This window comes from Sapajus apella, unplaced genomic scaffold (genome assembly GCF_009761245.1).
Source record: "Sapajus apella isolate SASKATOON/1434 unplaced genomic scaffold, GSC_monkey_1.0 scaffold14, whole genome shotgun sequence".
In the NCBI taxonomy this organism is placed as follows: domain Eukaryota; kingdom Metazoa; phylum Chordata; class Mammalia; order Primates; family Cebidae; genus Sapajus; species Sapajus apella.
Genome location: NW_022436954.1, coordinates 16,611,511 through 16,632,332, shown reverse-complemented (window position 1 = coordinate 16,632,332; position 20,822 = coordinate 16,611,511). Strand labels below are relative to the sequence as shown.

General features: G+C 41.9%; 1 protein-coding gene across 22 annotated transcripts in view; it reads left to right on the top strand.

Moving 5' to 3' along the window:
* ATG13 (autophagy related 13) overlaps positions 1-20,822 on the top strand; it is a 57,871-nt gene that overhangs the window by 20,961 nt on the left and 16,088 nt on the right. For all 22 annotated transcript variants that reach the window (XM_032283434.1, XM_032283428.1, XM_032283424.1 and 19 more), the window contains 7 exons: positions 10,302-10,383; positions 11,854-11,934; positions 12,392-12,511; positions 14,540-14,586; positions 15,883-16,023; positions 19,707-19,747; positions 20,522-20,618. In XM_032283434.1, coding sequence (XP_032139325.1) covers positions 10,315-10,383; positions 11,854-11,934; positions 12,392-12,511; positions 14,540-14,586; positions 15,883-16,023; positions 19,707-19,747; positions 20,522-20,618 — 596 coding nt within the window. In that variant the 5' untranslated portion in view covers positions 10,302-10,314. The remainder of the gene's footprint in view (positions 1-10,301; positions 10,384-11,853; positions 11,935-12,391; positions 12,512-14,539; positions 14,587-15,882; positions 16,024-19,706; positions 19,748-20,521; positions 20,619-20,822) is intronic.

Below are 20,822 nucleotides of genomic sequence, written 5' to 3'. Positions count from 1 at the left end.
GCCAAGTCTAGTAGCCTTTTTCTCGGTTCTTCACTTCTAGAGAATGTTACACTAATGTTACACCATTAGACCATATCTTTTATCTTGAAACTTTTATTTTCCCTTGATTTTAGTGAAAACTGCTTAGAAATAATTTTTCTTCCTATTTCTCTGATTAGTTTTCAATTCTATGTAGTTCTGTGTTGATTATTTTATGTATATATTTGTCTAGGGTCATTGTTATTTTCTTTTCTCTGTTACTTTGATTTTATTGACTGCTATACTTATCTCTTCTTTTGGAGAATATCCACTTCTATCTCTGACCTTAGTCCTTATCTTAACCTTTACCATTGTTCCAGACTTGACATTTTCAGATAGATCTGCTTTTTCTGACTCAACCTATTAAACTGAACTGACAGGTTAAAAGTAATAAACCTTCATCCCAAACTTACACCACATAAAAAATTAATTGGAGATGGATCAGGAATCCAAATGGGAAAGGTAAAACAAAAATGCTTCTACAAGAAAATAGAGAAGAATATTGGCCAGGAGTGGTGGCTCATGCCTGTAATCCCTGTACTGCGGGAGGCCGAGGCCGGTGGAGCATCTGAGGTCAGGAGTTCTAGACCAGTCTGACCAACATGGTGAAACCCCATCTCTACTAAAAAAAAAAAAAAATACAAAAATTAGCTAGGCATGGTGCTGGGCACCTGTAATCCCAGCTACTTGGGAGGCTGAGGCAGGAGAATTGCTTGAACCCGGGAGGTGGAGGTTACAGTGAACCAAGATCACACCATTGGACTTCAACCTGGGTGACAAAGTGAGACTTTGTCTCCAAAAAAAAGAAAATACAGGAGAATATCTTCATGATTTGCAGATCAGCAAAAATTTATTTTCTTTTCTCAATTTTAATAGTGTATTAATCTTTGGTTTGATGGTTAGCACTTTTTAATTTTTTTAATTTTTTCTTTCTCTCTTTTTTTTTTTCCAATCATTTGAAGCAAATTGAAAAGGTGTAGCCCTTTTTTATTTCAAAAAATAATGTATTTTGGCCAGGTGCAGTGGCTCATGCCTGTAATCCCAACACTTTGGGAGGTCGAGACCGGCGGATCACTTGAGGTTAGGAGTTCAAAACCAACCTGACCAACATGGAGAAACCCCATCTCTACTAAAAATACAAAATTAGCTGGGCGTGATGGTGTATGCCTGTAATCCCAGCTAGTTGGAAGGCTGTGGCAGTTGAATTGCTTGAACCCGGGAAGTGGAGATTTCGGTGACCCAAGATTGCGCCAATGCACTCCAGCCTGGGCAACAAGGGCAAAAACCTCATCTCAAAAAAAAACAAAAACAAAAAAACGGTTTTTCCCGGGTTCTAGTGATTCTCATGCCTAAGTCTCTCGAGCAGCTGGGATTACAGGTGTACACCACCACATTTGGCTAATTTTTGTATTTTTTGGTAGAGACAGGGTTTCACCATGTTGGCCAAGATGATCTTCAACTCCTGACCTCAAGTGATCTGCCTACCTCTGCTTCCCAAAGTGCATCAAAGCTATTTTTAATATGGAAATAAAGAGCACCCAGATGAGAACAAGCAAAAGCTATTCAGAGCAAAAAAGAGTCAGCTGTTATCATTTGCATTTGGCAGAGACTCAAAAGCGGACAGAGGAGTGGGAAAGCTTTATAGTAGTGGGACGAGGGGCGGGGAGGAGGAGAAGGTTTCAGGTGTGCCCTAATTGGAGGCTCCTGGCATAGGGCAGCTGGAGACAGGCTGATTAGAAGCAGGGCATCCTGTGTGGTTAGGTACATGTTTGGCTTTCTTCAATTGGTCCCAAGTTGGAGGGGGTGGGACCAAAACGTAGGGTATTAAGTAAGTCATGGTTCTTTTGGGCCAGTGGTTTTTTGTTTTCATTTTTAATTTATGATTGATACATAATGATACATGTTTTGATGCATGTCTAAATTGTGTGATGGCCTAATCAGCATAGTTAGCATATTAATCACCTTAAAACATTTACTGTTTCTTTGTGATGAGAACATTTAAAAACCTCTTTTTTTGGCTGGGCGCAGTGGCTTACCTCTGTAATCCCAGCACTTTAGGAGAGTTCAGTGAGTGAATTGCTTGAGTCCACGAGTTCAAAACCAGCCTGGCCAACACGGCATAACCCTGTCTCTACTAAAAATACAAAAAATCAGCTGGGCGAGGGGTTGCATGCTTGTAATCGCAGCTACTCAGGGAGTCTGAGGCACCAGAATCGCTTAAACCATGGAGGCAGAGGTTGCGGTAAGCTAAGATGGCACCATTGCACTCCAGCCTGGGTAACAGAGCAAGACTATGTCTCACAAAACAAAACCTCTCTTTTGCTATTGTGAAATACACGTTATTGATAATTCCAGTCATTCTGCTATGAAATAGAAGACCAGAACTTATTCCTCCTATCTAACTGTAGTCTTGTACCTGTTGATGAATTTCTCGCCATCATCCTATACCCTACTTCCCCATCCTTTGGTAACTTCTGTTCTACTCTCTACTAGTTTAATAACAACATCTTAGATTCCACATGAGTGAGATCATGCAGTATTTGTCTTTCATGCCTGCCTTGTTTCACTTAATGTTCTCCAGTTTTATTTGTTGCTGCAAATGACAGGATTTTACTCTTTTTCTATGGCTAATTTCCATGATATATATTCCACTTTTTTTTTTTTTTTTTTTTGAGACATAGTCTCACTCCGTCACACAGGCTGGAGTGCATTGGTATGGTATTGGCTCACTGCAACCTCCACCTCCTGGGTTCAAGCGATTCTCCCGCCTCAGCCTCCCAAGTAGCTGGGACCACAGGTGTGTGCCATCACGCCCAGCTGATTTTTTGTATTTTTAGTAAAGACGAGGTTTCACCGGGTTAGCCAGGATGGTCTTGATCTCCTGATCTTCTGGTCAGCCCTCCTCAGCCTCCTAAAATGCTGGGATTACAGGCGTGAGCCACTGCGCCTGGCCAATTTTTGTATTTTTAGTAGAGACAGGGTTTCACTGTGTTGGCCAGGCTGGTTTCAAACTCCTGACCTCAAGTGATCCGCCTACCTTGGCCTCCCCAAAGTGCTGGGATTACAGGCATGAGCCACCTAGCCCAGCCTCCACATTTTATCCTTGCTGATAAACATTTAGGGTGATTCCATATCTTGGCTATTGTGAATTGAGCCAGCTATTATAGTGGTTATTGTTGGCTTCCTGGACTGGTTAATCAAGATAGTCTGACATCATTGACTCATTAGATAGTAGGTTGGCTTCTTGGGCTGGTTGCTTCAGGTTGTGAGTCAGAATTCTGTCTATATATATATATATATGGTTCAGCTGTAACTGTAATAGGTCTATTGTTCAATGCATGCAGCAAGTGAGTATGCCGAAACACTGGGTTGCAGCAGAGAAAGAGGTTTAATTGTAGGGCTGCCAAAAGAGGAAACAGGAGGAACCCTCAAATCTGCCTCCCCCAGGGAGTTTGGGGTTAGAGTTTTAATTTAGGAGTTTGAGAGTGGGCCGAAGTGTGGAGATCATTGATTGGTCTAAGGATGCAGGGTAAAGACATGGCACAGAGAGATGAAGAAACTATATTCTTTTATTTTATTTTTTTAATCTTCTAGAGCTTTCAGATGAGAAGGTAGAAACTATATTATTACATTGGTTTGGTTTTTCTGTGGAGATCTTTAAACTGCTTGGTGTCAGCTATTCTGCTGTAATTCAGGATCTGCTTGTGCAAATTTTTTTTTTTTTTTTTTTTTTTGAGATGGAGTCTCGCTCTGTCACCCGGGCTGGAGTGCAGTGGCACGATCTTGGTTCACTGCAACCTCCACCTCCCTGGTTTAAGCAATTCTCCTTCCTCAGCTTCCCAAGCAGCTGAGACTACAGGCTTGTGCCACCACAAGCTAATTTTTGTATTTTCAGTAGAGATGGGGTTTCATCATATTGGTCAGGCTGGTCTTGAACTCCTGACCTCATGATCCACCCACCTCAGCCTCCCAAAGTGCTGGGATTACAGGTGTGAGCCACTGCACCTGGCCAATTTTTATTTTATTTTTTTTACAAAAAATAAACATAAAAATTTTGCTCTGTCACCCAGGCTGGAGTGTAGTAGCACTATCTCGGCTCACTGCAACCTCTCCCTCCCAGGTTTAAGTGATCCTCCGATCTCAGCCTCTTGAGTAGGTGGGACTACCATGCCCAGCTAATTTTTATATTTTTTTCTAGAGATGGGGTTTCACCATGTTGCCCAGACTGGTCTCAAACTCTTGGACTAAAGTGATTCTCCCACCTTAGCCCCTCCAGAGTACTGGGATTACAGATGTTAGCCTCAGTGCCCATGTACTTAAGCAATTCTTAAACAAAAGCCTTCTGATTCTAACATCAGGGAGCCTATCTGTAGAACAGTAAGGATGCAAATGGTTACAAGGAAGTCAGTCAAAGTGCAGCCTGATTAATGGTTAATTTTATTTCTGTCCAGAATTCTTGTTAATCTTCTAAGAAAGGGTTCATAGCCATTGTCTGTTAGTATATTCAGTCTCTTGTTAAAAGATAAAAAACAGGTTCCATCAGAATGGCAAGCCACATCTGGGAGAAGATACTTGCAGTGTGTATATCCAACGAAGTACTTGTATATAGCATATATGTTTAAAAATCCAATTCAGTAAGAAAAAGAAAACCCAATGGTAAAAATGACCAAAAGGCTTAAACTAGCACTTCACAAAAGAGGATATCTTAGCTAGTGCTTATGGTTCCAGCTACTCAGAGGCTGAGGCAAGAGGATCACCTGAGCCTGGATGATTGAGGCTGCAGTGAAGTATGATCATGCCACTGCACTCCAGCCTAGGTGAGAGAACAAGACTTTGTCTCAAAAAATTAAAAAACATAATAAAATAGGATATCCAAATTGCTAAGCACATGAAAAGGTGCTAATAGGGGAAATTGCAGTTATCAGGGAAATGCAGATTAGGTGAGATACTACCACATCTTTACCAGAATGGCTAAAATTAAAGGATCAGTATTACCAAGTGGTATATAGATTTATAGCAACCATAGCACTCAAACACTGCTGCTGGGACTGTGAACTGGTACAGATACTTTAAACCTTTCCGGCAGTGTCTATTTAAGCTCAGTGATCCATCATTAACATTCCTAGCTTTGTCTCTGATAGCAGTGAGTGTTCACATCCACCAAAAGACACATGCAAGAATATGATAGCTAAAAACAGGAAATATTGCAGACGTTTATCGTCAGTAGAATTTATTTATTTATTTATTTTTTTGAGACAGAGTCTTGCTCTGTTGCCCAGACTGGAGTAGAGTGGTGCGATCTCGGCTCACTGCAGCCTCCGCCTTCTGGTTTCAAGTGATTCTCCTGCCTCAGCCTCCCGAGTAGCTAGGTCTATAGGCGTATGCCACCATGCCTGGCTAATTTTTTGTATTTTTAGTAGAGAGGGGGTTTCACTGTGTTAGCCAGGATGGTCTCAATCTCCTGACCTGGTGATCTGCCCACCTCAGCCTCCCAAAGTGCTGGGATTACAGGTGTGAGCCACTGTGCCCAGCCTATTTATTTATTTTTGAGATGGAGTCTTGCTTTGTCGCCCAGGCTGGAGTGCAGTGGCATAATCTTGGCTCACTGCAACTTTTGCCTCCTGGGTTCAAGCCTACCTTAGCCACCTGAATAGCTGGGATTATAGGCGCTCACCACCACACTCAGCCAATTTTTATATTTTTAGTAGAGATGAGGTTTCACCATGTTGGCTAAGTTGGACTTGAACTCCTGACCTCATGATCCACCCGCCTCAGCCTCCCAAAGTGCTTGGATTACAGGTGTGAGCCACCGTACCGGGCCTGGAATTTTTTTTTTTTTTTTTTTTGGATGGGGGGTTTCGCTTTTGTTACCCAGGCTGGAGTGCAATGGCACGATCTCGGCTCACCGCAACCTCCGCCTCCCGGGTTCAGGCAATTCTCCTGCCTCAGCCTCCTGAGTAGCTGGGATTACAGGCACGTGCCACCATGCCCAGCTAATGTTTTGTATTTTTAGTAGAGACGGGGTTTCACCATGTTGACCAGGATGGTCTCGATCTCTTGACCTCGTGATCCACCCGACTCGGCCTCCCAAAGTGCTGGGATTACAGGCTTGAGCCACCGTGCCCGGCCCGGAATTTATTTTTAATATTATGTTACATTAATGAGATAGGGTACTATGCAGCAATGAAAAAGAATAAACTGCTGCTATACCCAACGATACAGATGAATTGTATTACAGACATAATGTTGAATAAAAGCCACACACAAGAGTTAATATTGTTTATTTCTGTAAGAAATTCAAAACAGCCCAAACTAATCTATGGTGATAGAGGTCAGTAATGATTTCCTTGTGGTGGACTTGACTGAGAGGATTGTATTGGAATATTGGATATGTTCTATAACTTCATCTGGCTTGTGGTTATATGGGTGTATATATATAAAAACATTTCTTGACCTGTACACCCAAGATGTGTACATTTCAATGCATCTAAGTTATACCTGAATTTTTTTTTTTTTTTTTTTTTTTGAGACAGTCTCACTCTTGCTCAGGCTGGAGTGCATTGGTGTAATCTCGGCTCACTGCAACCTTCACCTCCCAGTTTGAAGTGATTCTCCTGCCTCAGCCTCTTGAGTAGCAGGAATTACAGGCACACGCCACCACGCCTGGCTAATTTTTATATTTTTAGTAGAGACGGGGTTTCATTATATTGGTCAGGCTAGTCTCAAACTCCTGACCTTGTAATCCACCTGCCTCGGCCTCCCAAAGTGCTGGGATTACAGGCGTGAGCCCCTGCACCTGGCCTTTTTTTTTTTGAGACAGAGTTTTACTTCTGTGGCCCAGGCTGGAATGCAGTGGAGTAGTCATGGCTCACTGCTCATGACTCACTGCAGCCTTGACCTCCAGGACTCAGGCCATTCTCCAACCTCAGCCTCCCAAGTAGCTGGGACTACAGGTATGTGCCACCACATCTGGCTAAATTTTTTTTTTTTTTTTTTTTTTTTTTTTTTTTTTTTTTTTAGTAGAGATGGGTTGTGCTATGTTGTCCAAGCCGGTCTCCAACTTCTGGTCTAAAGTGATCCACCTGTCTCAGCCTCCCAAAGTGCTGGGATCACAGGTGTGCACCATGATGCCTGGCCAAAAAGTAATTTAATGTGTACCCATTATTTCCTCCTTTAGCTTTCCTTTTGTTTACTCTTTTCCTTAAAATCTTTTCCCAGTTTGGCTTCCCTGTCTTTTGTTAAATGAAACTAGCCTCTCAGTTATCTATTTCTAAAACCCTGCCACTCCTTTATCGTGTTTCATCATTCAGCCATTAAATCTTATCAGCTGTTTATGCATTGCAGGAGTGCAGTGGCCTGATCTTGGCTCACTGCAACCTCTGCCTCCTGGGTTCAAGCAATTCTCCTTCCTCAGCCTCCTGAGTAGCTGGGATTATAGGCGTGTGCCACCATGCCCAGCTAATTTTTGCATTTTTAGTAGAGATGGGGTTTTACCATGTTGGCCAGGTTAGTCTCAAACTCCTGACCTCAGGTGATCCACCCTCCTCAGCCTCCCAAAGTGCTGGGGTTACAGGCATGAGCCCCTGTACCTGACCGTCAGCTTTTCCTTGAAAATACCTCCCATCTATACTGTTTCCAAATGACGCTTGTGCTAGAGTTTTAGACTTGATTACAATCCTTAATTATTGCCAAGGACCTAACTGATTTCCCTGCTTTTCTTTCTTTTTTCTTTTTTTTTTAATATCTATATTTTATTGCACTTTAGGTTCTGGGGTACATGTGCAAAACATGCAGGATTGTTGCATAGATACATACCTGGCAATGTGGTTTGCTGCCTCCATCCCCCCATCACCTATATCTGGCATTTCTCTCCATGTTATCCCTCCCCAACCTTCCTACCCTCCCCCCCCATTTCCCCGATTTTCATACTCAAAAGTGTTCTGCTTTATACTCACAAAGCTATCTTTCTAAAGCACCATTCAGGACGTTGTTACCACTCTGATTGCATCACTTCCTCTCATTAAAACCCTTGGGTGGGCCGGGCGCGGTGGCTCAAGCCTGTAATCCCAGCACTTTGGGAGGCCGAGACGGGTGGATCACAAGGTCAAGAGATCGAGACCATCCTGGTCAACACGGGGAAACCCCGTCTCTACTAAAAATACAAAACATTAGCTGGGCATGGTGGCGCGCGCCTGTAATCCCAGCTACTCAGGAAGCTGAGGCAGGAGAATTGCCTGAACCCAGGAGGCGGAGGTTGCGGTGAGCCGAGATCCCACCATTGCACTTCCAGCCTGGGTAACGAGCGAAACTCCGTCCAAAAAAAAAAAAAAGTTTTCTGCAAAGGAATTTGGAGGAAAGAGACTATTCCAGTGAACAGTTTGCAAACTGGCAGAACAAAGGGAGTGTGCAGGTTTTATAGTGCCTAGGTTTACAGTCAAGTCTGTTTATGCAAAGGAAGGATTGAAACTTGCTTAGTTCTGATTGGTCAGCATAGCCAACTTCTGATTGGTTGATAGAGCTGAGCCCTGATTGGTTAGTTTTCAAGTCGCAAATCAGAAGTCTGTCAGACATTTTTTTCAAAAGGCTGATTGAATTCTGCCCAGTTTATGTTGGGATTGAAAACTTCAACCAGTTCAGCTTGTTTGTAAAAAGGGAGGTCCTGTGCTACTTTTATACATGGTTTTTTTTTTTTTTTTTTTTTTTTTAGACGGGGTTTTGCTCTTTTTGGCCAGCATGGGGGCGATCTCGGCTCACCCCAACCTCCGCCTCTCGGGTTCAGGCAATTCTCCTGCCTCAGCCTCCTGAGTAGCTGGGATTACAGGCACGCGCCACCATGCCCAGCTAATTTTTTGTATTTTTGGTAGAGACGGGGTTTCACCATGTTGACCAGGATGGTCTTGATCTCTTGACCTCGTGATCCACCCGCCTCGGCCTCCCAAAGTGCTGGGATTACAGGCTTGAGCCACCGCGCCCGGCCTTATGCATGGTTTTGAGAACAAAGAATACATGACCAATCCCTCACCCAGCTATGGCCGTCTTGTTCTGTTTTGAACATGGCACCCCTCAGCTGCAGGAGTCCATGTTGTCTGTTCGCCTGGGATGTCCATTAACGTTTTCTATCTATATCCAATCCTTTGGAAGACTGGAATACTTAATATTTCTATATTTCTAAACCTAATTTGCTCTCTATTGTTTACACCTCTTTGTTCATGCTCTTCTCTCTTTAAATGCATTCTTTATATCAAACCATCTCAAATTATTTCAACCTGGGAGGGCTTTTTTTGTTTGTTTTTTTAAACTGAGACGGAATCTCGCCATGTTGTCTTGCCCAGGCTGGTCTCAAATTCCTTGGCTCAAGCAGTCCTCCTGCCTTGGCCTCCCAATGTGTTGGAAGTACAGGCATAAGCAATAGTGGCCAGCCAGGGAGAGCATTTATAGTGTGTTTCATGAAATCCATGAATCCCATGAAATTATATGCAAACATTCCTATAAGTAGGTATTTTTCTGGAGAAAACGGCTTTTGTCAATAGATTATCAAAAGCCCATAACTCCCCAAAGTTAATTTGATTTAGTGGGGGCCGGGCGCGGTGGCTCACGCCTATAATCCCAGCACTTTGGGAGGCCGAGGCGGGTGGATCACGAGGTCAAGAGATGGAGACCATCCTGGTCAACATGGTGAAACCCCGTCTCTACTAAAAATACAAAAATTAGCTGGGCGTGGTGGCGCACACCTGTAGTCTTAGCTGCTCAGGAGGCTGAGGCAGGAGAACTGCTTGAACTCCGGAGGCGGAGGTTGCGGTGAGCTGAGATCGCGCCATTGCACTCCAGCCTGGGTAACAAGAGCGAAACTCCGTCTCAAAAAAACAAAAACAAAAACAAATTGATTTAGTGGGCTTTGAAGGAATATAAATTAACTCATTTTATATGTGTTCAGCAAAGTTTATGTCTTGTTAAAACTTAGTTCTAAATCTGCTGGTTGATGAAATAGTTTTGAATGGATAATTATATTTAAAGCTCAAAGTTTCAGATTCAGGTAGAATCTTCTCATTCATTTTTTGGTTTCCTAGATGTAGTTCTGTGTGGAATCTGTTTTCCTCAAGAGTCAGTATCTCAGTATTTTTCACTTTGATATCTTTAGTTAAAGGAAATTTTTTTTCTTCCACTCCCACATGATTATTCCTAAGCTAGTAGACAATACCATTCCTGTATGCTTTGATGTATTATTGCTTTTTTAAATATGTTAGTCATTTTTTTCACTCTCTCTCTCTGTCTTTTTTTTTTAGATTCCTGTAGGCAATGGAAACTGATCTCAATTCCCAGGACAGAAAGGACCTGGACAAGTTTATTAAATTTTTTGCTCTTAAGGTAATACATCCGTTCCTTGAGCCTGGAACTGTTAGAAATAACTTCCGTGCTTCTCTCTTTTGAGAACAACTCTCTTTGGAAAGTAGCATAACAGCTTGCAGCTTGCCCATTTTAAGGGATACTTCTGTCTGTTGTAAACCAAACTGTGAGGTGTGGGGGCGGTATTGGGGGTGTAGCTAAAAAGTAGCTTCCAATTTTTCACAGCTACTTGTTCAGAATTTTTTCTTTTTTCTTTCTTTTTCTTTCTGTTTTTTTTTTTTTTTTTTTTTTTTTTTGCAAGGCTGTTTGCAGAAATGTCAAACTGTTATGCCAGGTTATTGGCACAGTATGTTCCCTTTGGGTGGGAACAAAGACCGTCAGCTGGAATAGGCAGCATTTTGGACATCTTTCCTTAAGCTTCAACTAAACCTGAAATGTTCAAGTTTTACATATTCTTCCCTTCCTGGTTAATGAGGAATTAAAACTGAATTTTTTTTTTTTTTTTTTTTGGAGACAGAGTCTTACTCTGTCACCATGCGCTAGGCTGGAGTGCAGTGGCGCGACCTCGGCTGACTGCAACCTCCACCTCCCGGATTCAAGCAATTCTCCTGGCTCAGCCTCCCGAGTAGCTGGGACTACAGGCGCGCGCCACCATGCCCAGCTAATTTTTTGTAGTTTTTAGTAGAGACGGGGTTTCACCATGTTGACCAGGATGGTCTCGATCTCTTGACCTAGTGATCCACCCGCCTCGGCCTCCCAAAGTGCTGGGATTACAGGCGTGAGCCACCGCGCCCGGCCTAATTTTTTTGTATTTTTAGTAGAGACGGAGTTTCACCATGTTGGCCAGGATGGTCTCGATTTCTTGACCTCATGAACCGCCCACCTCGTCCTCCCAAAGTGCTGAGATTACAGACGTGAGCCACCGCGCCTGGCCTAAAACTGAATTTCGAATGCCATATTTTCCTAAATCTAAAAATCATTTCCACCTGTGTCATTCCTTCTCTCAAACATTGCCACGATAAAACAATCCATGTAGTTGATTTTAGTCATAAACTTATGTGGAAGACTTTTGCCATATGGGCCAAATGATATGAATAATTGTGGAATTTTTGTTTTAAATCTACCATGATGTTATAAGTTTGTGGCAGTGAATATTTAAAACCACAGTTGGACTCATTTCTTTATGAATGTCATAGCCACTGTGCTCAGCTTTCCTTTCTGCCATATGAGAGTATTACAGTTTCCAAGCCTCGACGTATAATTCCTTTCATTGGTTGACACTGTACCCTCAGGAATGTTTATAAAGTTATTCTTTCTATGTAGTATTTTTTCTATCTGTTCCCAAAAATTAAAATTCTACTCTATACTGAAGTATACTTATGATTAATTGGCATCTTTTAAACCCTGTATTGGGAGGATTTTAACCCTGATCTGGAGCCAGATTAGTTTAAGACTTTTCATCTTTTTTTTCTGTTTTGTTTTCTTTTTTAGACTGTCCAAGTGATTGTCCAGGCTCGACTGGGTGAAAAGATTTGCACTCGTTCTTCTTCTTCCCCAACAGGCTCAGACTGGGTAAAATTCTATTATTTACTAAGTTGTATACTGTAGTGTTTGTCACAAAGAGTGAATGTAAAGTTCTCAAGTGTAACAATAAGTAATACTATTTATAGTATTATAAATAACATTAAAATATCTAATTCCATTTGATCCATTTACTTGAGAAGGATATTCTTATTGAATGTTAATCTTGTATTTATTTGGTTTTTAATTTTCTGGAGTGATAGGTGAAAAGCTTAGTCCTTAGAAGACAAAAATTGTATCTTAGCTAATTTTTGTGATGGTAATTACCTTTTTCAACTTGAAATGTGGGGCTTTGATACAGCATTATCTCTTATGGTGAAGGGAGAAGTGAATGAATTGTCTTCCTTAATCAGCCACAGCAGTACTTGCGTTACCCAACATACACTAATTTCTGTTTCCATAATTTTTCTTGTGAGTTTTTCATGCAGAAGTCCCTTTTGTTTTCCAGTTCAACTTAGCAATCAAAGACATCCCAGAGGTTACACATGAAGCAAAGAAGGCACTGGCAGGACAGCTGCCTGCTGTGGGGAGGTCTATGTGTGTGGAGATTTCACTTAAGACATCTGAGGTAAGGTTATGGGCAGGTTGGTGTCTTCATTTAGCACTCAAGACTCCGCACACTCTGAGTCCAATTCATTTCTTAGTCTTATTCCTGTACCTTCCCTCTCTGACATTCTTGTCAATCTCTGAGGGGGTCATGGTTTTTTTTTTTTGTTTTTTGGGTTTTTTTTGCTTGTTTGTATTTGAGACAGGTTTCACTCTTGTCACCCAGGCTGGAGTACAGTGGCTTGATCTGGACTCACTGTAGCCTCTGCTTCCAGGGTTCAAGCTATTCTCCTGCCTTAGCCTCCAAAGTAACTTGGATTACAGGAGCCTGCCACCATTGCCAGCTGATTTTTGTATTTTTAGTAAAGACAGTGTTTCACCATTTTGGTCAGACTGGTCTTGAACTCCTGACCTCAGGTGATCCACCTGCCTCAGCCTCCCAAAGTGTTAGGATTATAAGCATGAACCACTGCACCCAGCCTGTTTTTTGAAACAGGGTCTTGCCCAGTAACCAAGGCAGGAGCACTGTGGCACAATCATGGTTCATTGCAACCTCGACCTCCCAGGCTCAAACAGTCCTCCCACCTCAGCCACCTGAGTAGCTGGGACTACAGGCATGCACCACCATGCCCAGCTAGTTTTTGTATATTTTCTAGAGATGGGGTTTCACTGTGTTGCCTAGGCTGGTCTCAAACTCCTGAGCTCAGGCAGTGTGACTGCCTGAGTCTCTCTCTCAGAGTGCTGGAATTACAGGGGTCATGGTTTTTGAACTTACTATTCCAACCACTTGGTATAGGCTCTTTGCCGTCTTATTCATATGATATACTTCTACTCATCCTTTAAGACTCACATGCTCTAGAAATTTCCCCCTTTTAGTGGGAGATATAACTGCAGTCTTCATATAGTGCTTTGCTTATATTTGTTTCTACAGTATGAGTTGCTGGATTGTTGTTGATGCTTTTTGGCTTCTTTCTTTTTGAGACAGAGTCTTGCTCTGTCACCTAGGCTGGAATGCAGTGGCTCGATCTCAGCTCCTCCCAAAGTGGGGGAATTACAGGTGTGAGCCACCATGCCCAGCTCTAAAAGATTTTTAACTGAAGAACTTGTTAAGGTAACAAACTTTCCTAAACTGTAGGTGTCACCTAAAAATGTTACTCATAGAATTGGAGGGAAAGACTCTTTCCCTCATTTGAAATGTGTTTGCCTTTCTGAAGGGCAGTTTGGGAATACATACCAAAATCTTAAAACCATGTATTAAGAGGACACTCACTGTTAGACCCAGCAATTTTTTTTTTTTTTTTTTAGGCGGTGTCTTGCTCTGACACCAGACTGGAGTGCAGTGGCGTGGTCTTGGTTCACTGCAACCTCTGCATCCTGGGTTCCAGTGATTCCCCTGCCTTACCCTCCCGAGTAACTGGGACTGCAGGCGCACGCCACCACGCCTGGCTAATTTTTTGTATTTTAGTAGAGATGGGATTTCACCATGTTGGCCTGACCTCGTGATCCGCCTGCCTCAGCCTCCCAAAGTGCTGGGATTACAGGCATGAGCCACCATGCCCAGCCTAGCAATTCTAATTCTGAAAATTTGCTCAAAGAATTTAATTGAGGCTGTGTGGGAAGTTTTAGTCTCAAGGCTGTTTATCACAATGTTTGTAGTAATGAAAATTAGAAACAACCTTTATGTCCACAGCGAGTTAAAGATACAAAGAAAGAATAAAGAAACAACATTTATGTCCAAGAATAGAAGGACTAGTTGGATAAAATGATAGTCATGTGGTAGAATACTGTGGAACCATTATAAATTATTTAGAATTTTTAATTATAAAGAAAATTCCATGACATGTTTATTAAGAAAAAGCAAGTGATCAAAATAGTATATAGACTGTGATTGCACTTTTATTTAGAGAAGTGGCTGGTTTGATTATAAGTTTATATCCATTTTTTTCTTTTTGCTTATCTATAACAATTTTAATATTTTTATATTGATTGTGATGCTTTGAAATTAAAAATAATTTTTAAAACAAATATTTTAAATTTGTCCTATCTACAGGGAGATTCCATGGAGCTGGAAATATGGTGTCTTGAAATGAATGAAAAGTAAGTGCTGCATCTTAGGGTTCTTGGTTGTGGTTGCTGAGGATAAAGTAGATGACGTCATGTGAAAAGTTGGGCTTTGTTTTGAGAGTCAGGGAGGGCATTCTGGCCACTTAACAAAGCCAGTAGGTCTTTGCTACAATTTGCTTCATGCTTGGCTTCCAGCCTAGACACAGAGATGACCTTCAGAGGGAACATCAGTCCAGCGAGACTCCGACACCACAGGGAAAGGAGCAGCAGAGAAAGCTGAGAAGGCTTTGTTGTTTTCCCAGAGTACAGCTAGTTCTCTGATTGAATCCCTTGTGAGCTCTTGTAATATGACTACTCTATTTTGTCTGTTTTCTGTGTGGCAGCCATCCAGTAAGATCTTCCCTCCTTGCTCCTTTTTACAGACTGTATGGGGTCATGGATTAGAAATGCATGTTATTTCCTTCCCTCGTTTTCATCTTTCAAGACAGATTAGCTTACCTCCTGCCTGAAGCTTCAGTTTTTAGGAAGAGTATATAGGAAAATTGAGGAAATATCAACACAGCAAGAGAAAATCTTAGTGATAAGTATATGTGGTAGGCATTAATTTTCTTTATTGAATACAGTACAGGCTGGGCGTGGTGGCTCACGCCTGTAATCCCAGCACTTTGGGAGGCCCAGGTGGGTAGATCACCTGAGGTCAGGAGTTTGAGACCAGCCTGGCCAACATGGTGAAATCTTGACTCTACTAAAAATACAAAAAAATTAGCTGGACATGGTGGCATGCACCTGTAATCCCAGCTACTCAGGAGACTGAGGCTGGAGGATCTCTTGAACCTGAGAGGAGGAGGTTGCAGTGTGCTGAGAATGCACCATTGCAGTCCAGCCTGGGCGGCTGAGCGAGACTCCATCTCAAAAAAAAAAAAAAAATGTAATTGCCAGGTTATGGCCCAGAATTTCAGTACCAAGCTGACTTTTCTTCAGACTGCTGTTAGATTATTGAGATAGACAGCTCATAGGATAGTACGTCTGTACCTTCAGTATATATAATTGCAATGTTTATTTGTTTTCAGATGTGCTGCTTTATTTCTAAAAAAAAATTAAAAAAAAACCACATTGAAGCTAGAAAAAAATATATTGAGTGTCTTTTGGTGCTCATCTGCTTATGTCTAGAATATGAGAAAGTAAACATTGGCTTACCTCAGTAATCTGTTGATAAAGATATAATTAGAGTTCTCCGGTTAGTTCAGAACATGTTTTAATAACAAATTTGGTCTTGTGTAGCTCCAGTGCTTACCAGGAAAATGCTGACCCTGTCTTTGTGTCCGGCAGGTGTGATAAAGAAATCAAAGTTTCCTACACGGTGTACAACAGACTGTCATTGCTGCTGAAGTCTCTTCTTGCTATAACTAGGGTGACACCAGCCTACAGGCTCTCCAGAAAACAAGGGCATGAATATGTCATATTATACAGGTAAACAGCATAGATGCCCATCTTAATTCACTTATCATCCTCCTCACTTTGCACATTGACTGGCACTTAGGTGTTCTGTGATGATGTTTTTGACAGTTGTTTGGTTTGTTGGATTATTGATGCTGTTGCTTTTATATGATCACTATCCAGCCTTCCTTGTGAACCTCAAGGAAGTAGTCCCAGCTACTCAGGAGGCTGAGGAAGAATTGCTTGGGTCCAGAAGGTCAAGGCTACAGTGAGCCATCACACCATTGCACTCCAGCCTGGGTGACAGAGAGCGGGACCCTGTCTCAAAAATATATATATAGCCAAGAAAAAGTTTAGCAGATTTAAACAGTGTATCAGTATTTACATGAATAGTGAACTGCCTAAGTCTCAGCTTTTTGTTAAAGGGTATTTACTTAGCAAGATCTCTTTTAGCAACACTCTATTAACATTGTTCCTATATTACTTTATGGCAGGAGTCACTAAACTATGGTCACCTGACCATCTGCTTGTTTTTATAAATAAAGTTTTTTTAGAACACAGCCTTCCCATTTGTTTACATATTGTCTATGGCTACTTTTATAATACAACAGAAAGCTGAACAGTTGTTACACCCTACCTATATGGCCCACAATCCTAAAGTATTTACTATTTGATCTTTTGCAGAAAGGTTTGCTGATCCCTGCTTTTTAGTATCTTTTGTCTGTCTGATCTGTAGTTAATTTGGGGCTTGTATTTCAGATATTTATATACATTTATTTTATTTTCTCTCTTTTTTTTTTTTTTTTTTTTTTTTGAGGTGGAGCCTTACTTTGTCACCTAGGCTCGAGTGCAGTGGCACAATCTTGGCTCACTACAACCTCCGCCTCCTGGGTTCAAGCAATTCTTGTGCCTCAGCCTCTTGAGTAGCTGAGATTATAGGTATATACCATCATAGCTGGCTGATTTTTCTATTTTTATTAGAGACGGGGTTTCACTATGCTGGCCAGGCTGGTTTCGAACTCCTGACCTCAAGTGATCTGCCACTTTGGCCTCCCAGAGTGCTGAGATTGCAGATGTGATCCACTGCACCTGGCTACATTTCTTTTCTGTCACACAAGACTATAGTCCTTAAGACCTAGGATTCATATTTATCTTTATTTCATTCCTAATATCTAATCATGAAGCTTCATACATTGCTGGAGCTTAGTATTTATTGAATAAACCCATATATATATATTTTATTTTATTTTATTTTTGAGATGGAGTTTCGTTCTTGTTGCCCAGACTGGAGTACAATGGTGTGATCTCGGCTCAGTGCAACCTCCACCTCCTGGGTTCAAGCAATTCTGCGTTAGCCTTCCTAGTAGCCGGGATTACAGGCGCCCACCACCATGCCCAGCTAAGAGTTTGTATTTTTAATAGAGACAGGGTTTCACTATGTTGGCCAGCCGATCTCGAAGTCATGACCTCAGGTGATCCACCTGCCTCAGCCTCCCAAAGTGCTGGGACTAGAGACGTAAGCCACTGCACCCAGCTTATATTTAATTTTTATCAATATTACTTGAAAAATATGAAAACAGATTTTAGGTGTTTTTAATTCAAATTTTTGCTAATATAGACTGGCCTGTCCGGGAAGAATCATAGAAGGTTCCACTATGTTTATGTTTTTATTTTTTTCAGAATAGTCTTACCTAGTTAATTATTCCATTGTGGAAAAGATTTTCTATTTTGTTAAGCTGTTTACTTAGAGATTTCTCCATGACCAGGCAAGTGGCTCACGCCTATAATCCCAGCACTTTGGGAGGCTGAGGCAGGCTAATCACCTGAGGTTGGGAGTTCAAAACCAGCCTGACCAGCATGGAGAAAACCCGTCTCTGCCAAAAAATACAAAAGTAGCCGGGCCTGATAGTACATGCCTGTAATCTCAACTACTCGGCAGGAGGCTGAGGCAGGAGAATCGCTTGAACCTGGGAGGTGGAGGTTGCACTCCAGCCTGTCCAACAAGAGCAAAACTCCCGTCTCAAAACAAAACAAAACAAAAAAAATAACAGTTGAGGCCAGGAGTTTGTGACCAGCCTGGGGAACATAGTGAGACCCTGTCTTTACCAAAAAATTACTTTTAAAAAAAACCCAGGCCAGATGCGGTGGCTCATGCCTGTAATCCCAGCTCTTTGGGAGGCCAAGGTGGGTGGATCACGAGGTCAGGAGCTCAAGACCAGCGTGACCAGCATGGTGAAACCCCGTCTCTTCTAAAAATACAAAAGGTATCCAGGCTTGGTGGTGCACACCTGTAGTCCCAGCTACTCAGGAGGCTGAGGCAGGAGAAACGCTTGAACCCAGGAGGCAGAGGTTGCAGTGCCCAAGATCGTACCACTGCACTCCAGCCTGGGCAACAGAGCAAGAAACTATCTCAAAAAAAAAAAGAAAAAAAACTGGTGCCTTCTAGAAGCAATACTAGACTTATTGGCCACTCTTTTATATATATATATATTATTTATTTCTCAGTAGATATAATTTTAAAATATGTTGTAGAAAAAGAGAGAAGAAGCTTAAATAGCAGTTTCCATTTAATTATTATTTTCCTCGTTTATTTTTTTTGAGACCAGGTCTCACTCCTGTTGCCCAGGCTGGAAGGCAGTGGTACATTCTTGGCCTGCTGCAGCATCAACTTCCTGGTCTCAAGTGATCCTCTCACCTCAGCCTCCCAGGTATCTGGGACTACAGGCATGCACCATCACACCTGGCAAATTTATTTTTTGCTGATGCAGGGTCTTGGTATGTTGCCCAGGCTGGTCTTGAACTCCTGGCCTCAAGTGATCCTCCAGCTTCTGTAGCAGGATTGGCAGGGAACAAATCTCTTGAACACTGAACTGAGAGAGGAAGTGGCTTTTTATTCAGCTATGGGAAGCTAATGCCTTGACCACCTGGTGAAGCAGATCTTTCCCTTTTTTATAGGCTTACATTGCTAAAGGGGAAACTGAGGAAAAACTGTTTCATTGTCCATTGGCTGTACATTTGACCTCACAACCTTTGGCTCATTGATTTGCTAGTTCATATGCAGCATGAGTGGGAACAGGCAGGGCAGGGGGCTTACAGAGACAAGACAAAGGCAGTAAATTATTAATTGGCAGAGGTATTTCCAGGAGGGGGCCTGGGTCGTGCAGACATGGAGGACATGACCCAGTGCCTGGCTCCGGCCAGTAGTGATAACATTCTTTGTAACTCTTTCAAGGCTTATAGATAGCAGAGAGGATGGGAACCGAAAAGGGAGTCATATTCCCAGTCCTTGGGCCTCTTTATGGCCTGGTCAATGACGTCAGCAAGTTGTCTGACTACTGATTCAAGCTCTTTGGTATTTTATCTCTTTTTCACTCTTCTTTCCATCCAGAGGCGAGGAGGAGGTGGAGGCCAGGAAGCGGGAGGAGAGGAGGGGGTCTCCCCTCCCACCTCAGCCTCCAAAAGTACTGGGATCACAAGCTTAAGCCATTGTGCCTGGCCGTATTTTCTTTATTTTTTAACCAACCCACTCTGTATACATCTCTATGCCTGCAGCTTAATTGGAGAAGTAGGAATTATTAATGCTTCATCAGGAGAGGTGTTTGTGCAGATGAGTAAAGAAGACTTTGTTTTATTTATTTTGTTTCTAGGTGTTTGGGCTATAGAGGCGTTTAGGAGTAAAGAATCCGGTAACATTTCTTATTTTTTCTTCCATACAGGATATATTTTGGGGAAGTTCAGCTGACTGGCTTAGGAGAAGGTATGTATCAAGGTTGAAAAACATTCATAGTGTTCAGAACTCTCATAACTTCAGAGATGAGTTTGGTTTCTACTTGTTATAATATGTAGATGGCTGTCTTAATATGCATAATACAAGTAAAGAAAAGATAAGAATGCAGGTAGGTGGTCCAAGCACCTGCCAGGGGTAACCAAATAATTTTTCCCAAAGTTCCAGGAACTCAGTCTTCTTTCTTACTCTTTATAAAACTGTCTATTTTCCTAATTTTCTACAATGAGGAAGTTAAATGTTTCTGATGAACACCAAGAATTTTGAAAAAATGGAAATGAAACCAAGAAAATCATGAAAGCTTTATTGAACGTGCCACTTGCAAGGTCATGGGTCTTCGTTTAGCTCTGGAGTGGCAGCTTGGGGGAAGGCAGTTATTTCTGAAATTGAGGTGTTTGTGTGACATTCTAGTGCTCCTTCACTGTCTTTTTTAGCATGTGACATATCTTTTCAGGGCTGGTTAGTAGAACTTTGTCTGGCTTTAAGACTAACAATTATTTTATCTCTTGGAAGGTAGCTTTATCTGTAAATAGAGTGCTATTTCCCCTGCCAATATTGGCTCAATACATAGAAACCTATATATACACACACATGCGTACACACATGAAATTGAGGCTGCTGCACTTAACGTGCTAAGTGGATAATGCCAGAAATCATACAATAGGCCAAATAATTCAGGGAAAGATGGCCTATGGGCAATATCAATGTTCTCTGCAAAAAAAGTTAATAATGTATCTCTTCTCCTAGGCTTCCAGACAGTTCGTGTTGGGACAGTGGGCACTCCTGTGGGCACCATCACTCTTTCTTGTGCTTACAGAATTAACTTGGCCTTCATGTCTACCAGGTGAGGGAGAACACTGGAATCCGAAAGAAATCTTCCAAAGATGTTAGCATTTTTTTTCTCCTAAACTTCAAGACCAACTCTACAATTCAGCTTTGCTGAAAGCAGTGCCTTCAGAAGAATAAAGTCAAGAGAGAGAGAACACAGTTGCCAGATTGGAGAATTTGAGTGTCCCAGAGCCAATTTGTCCAGAACATAGGATTGGTG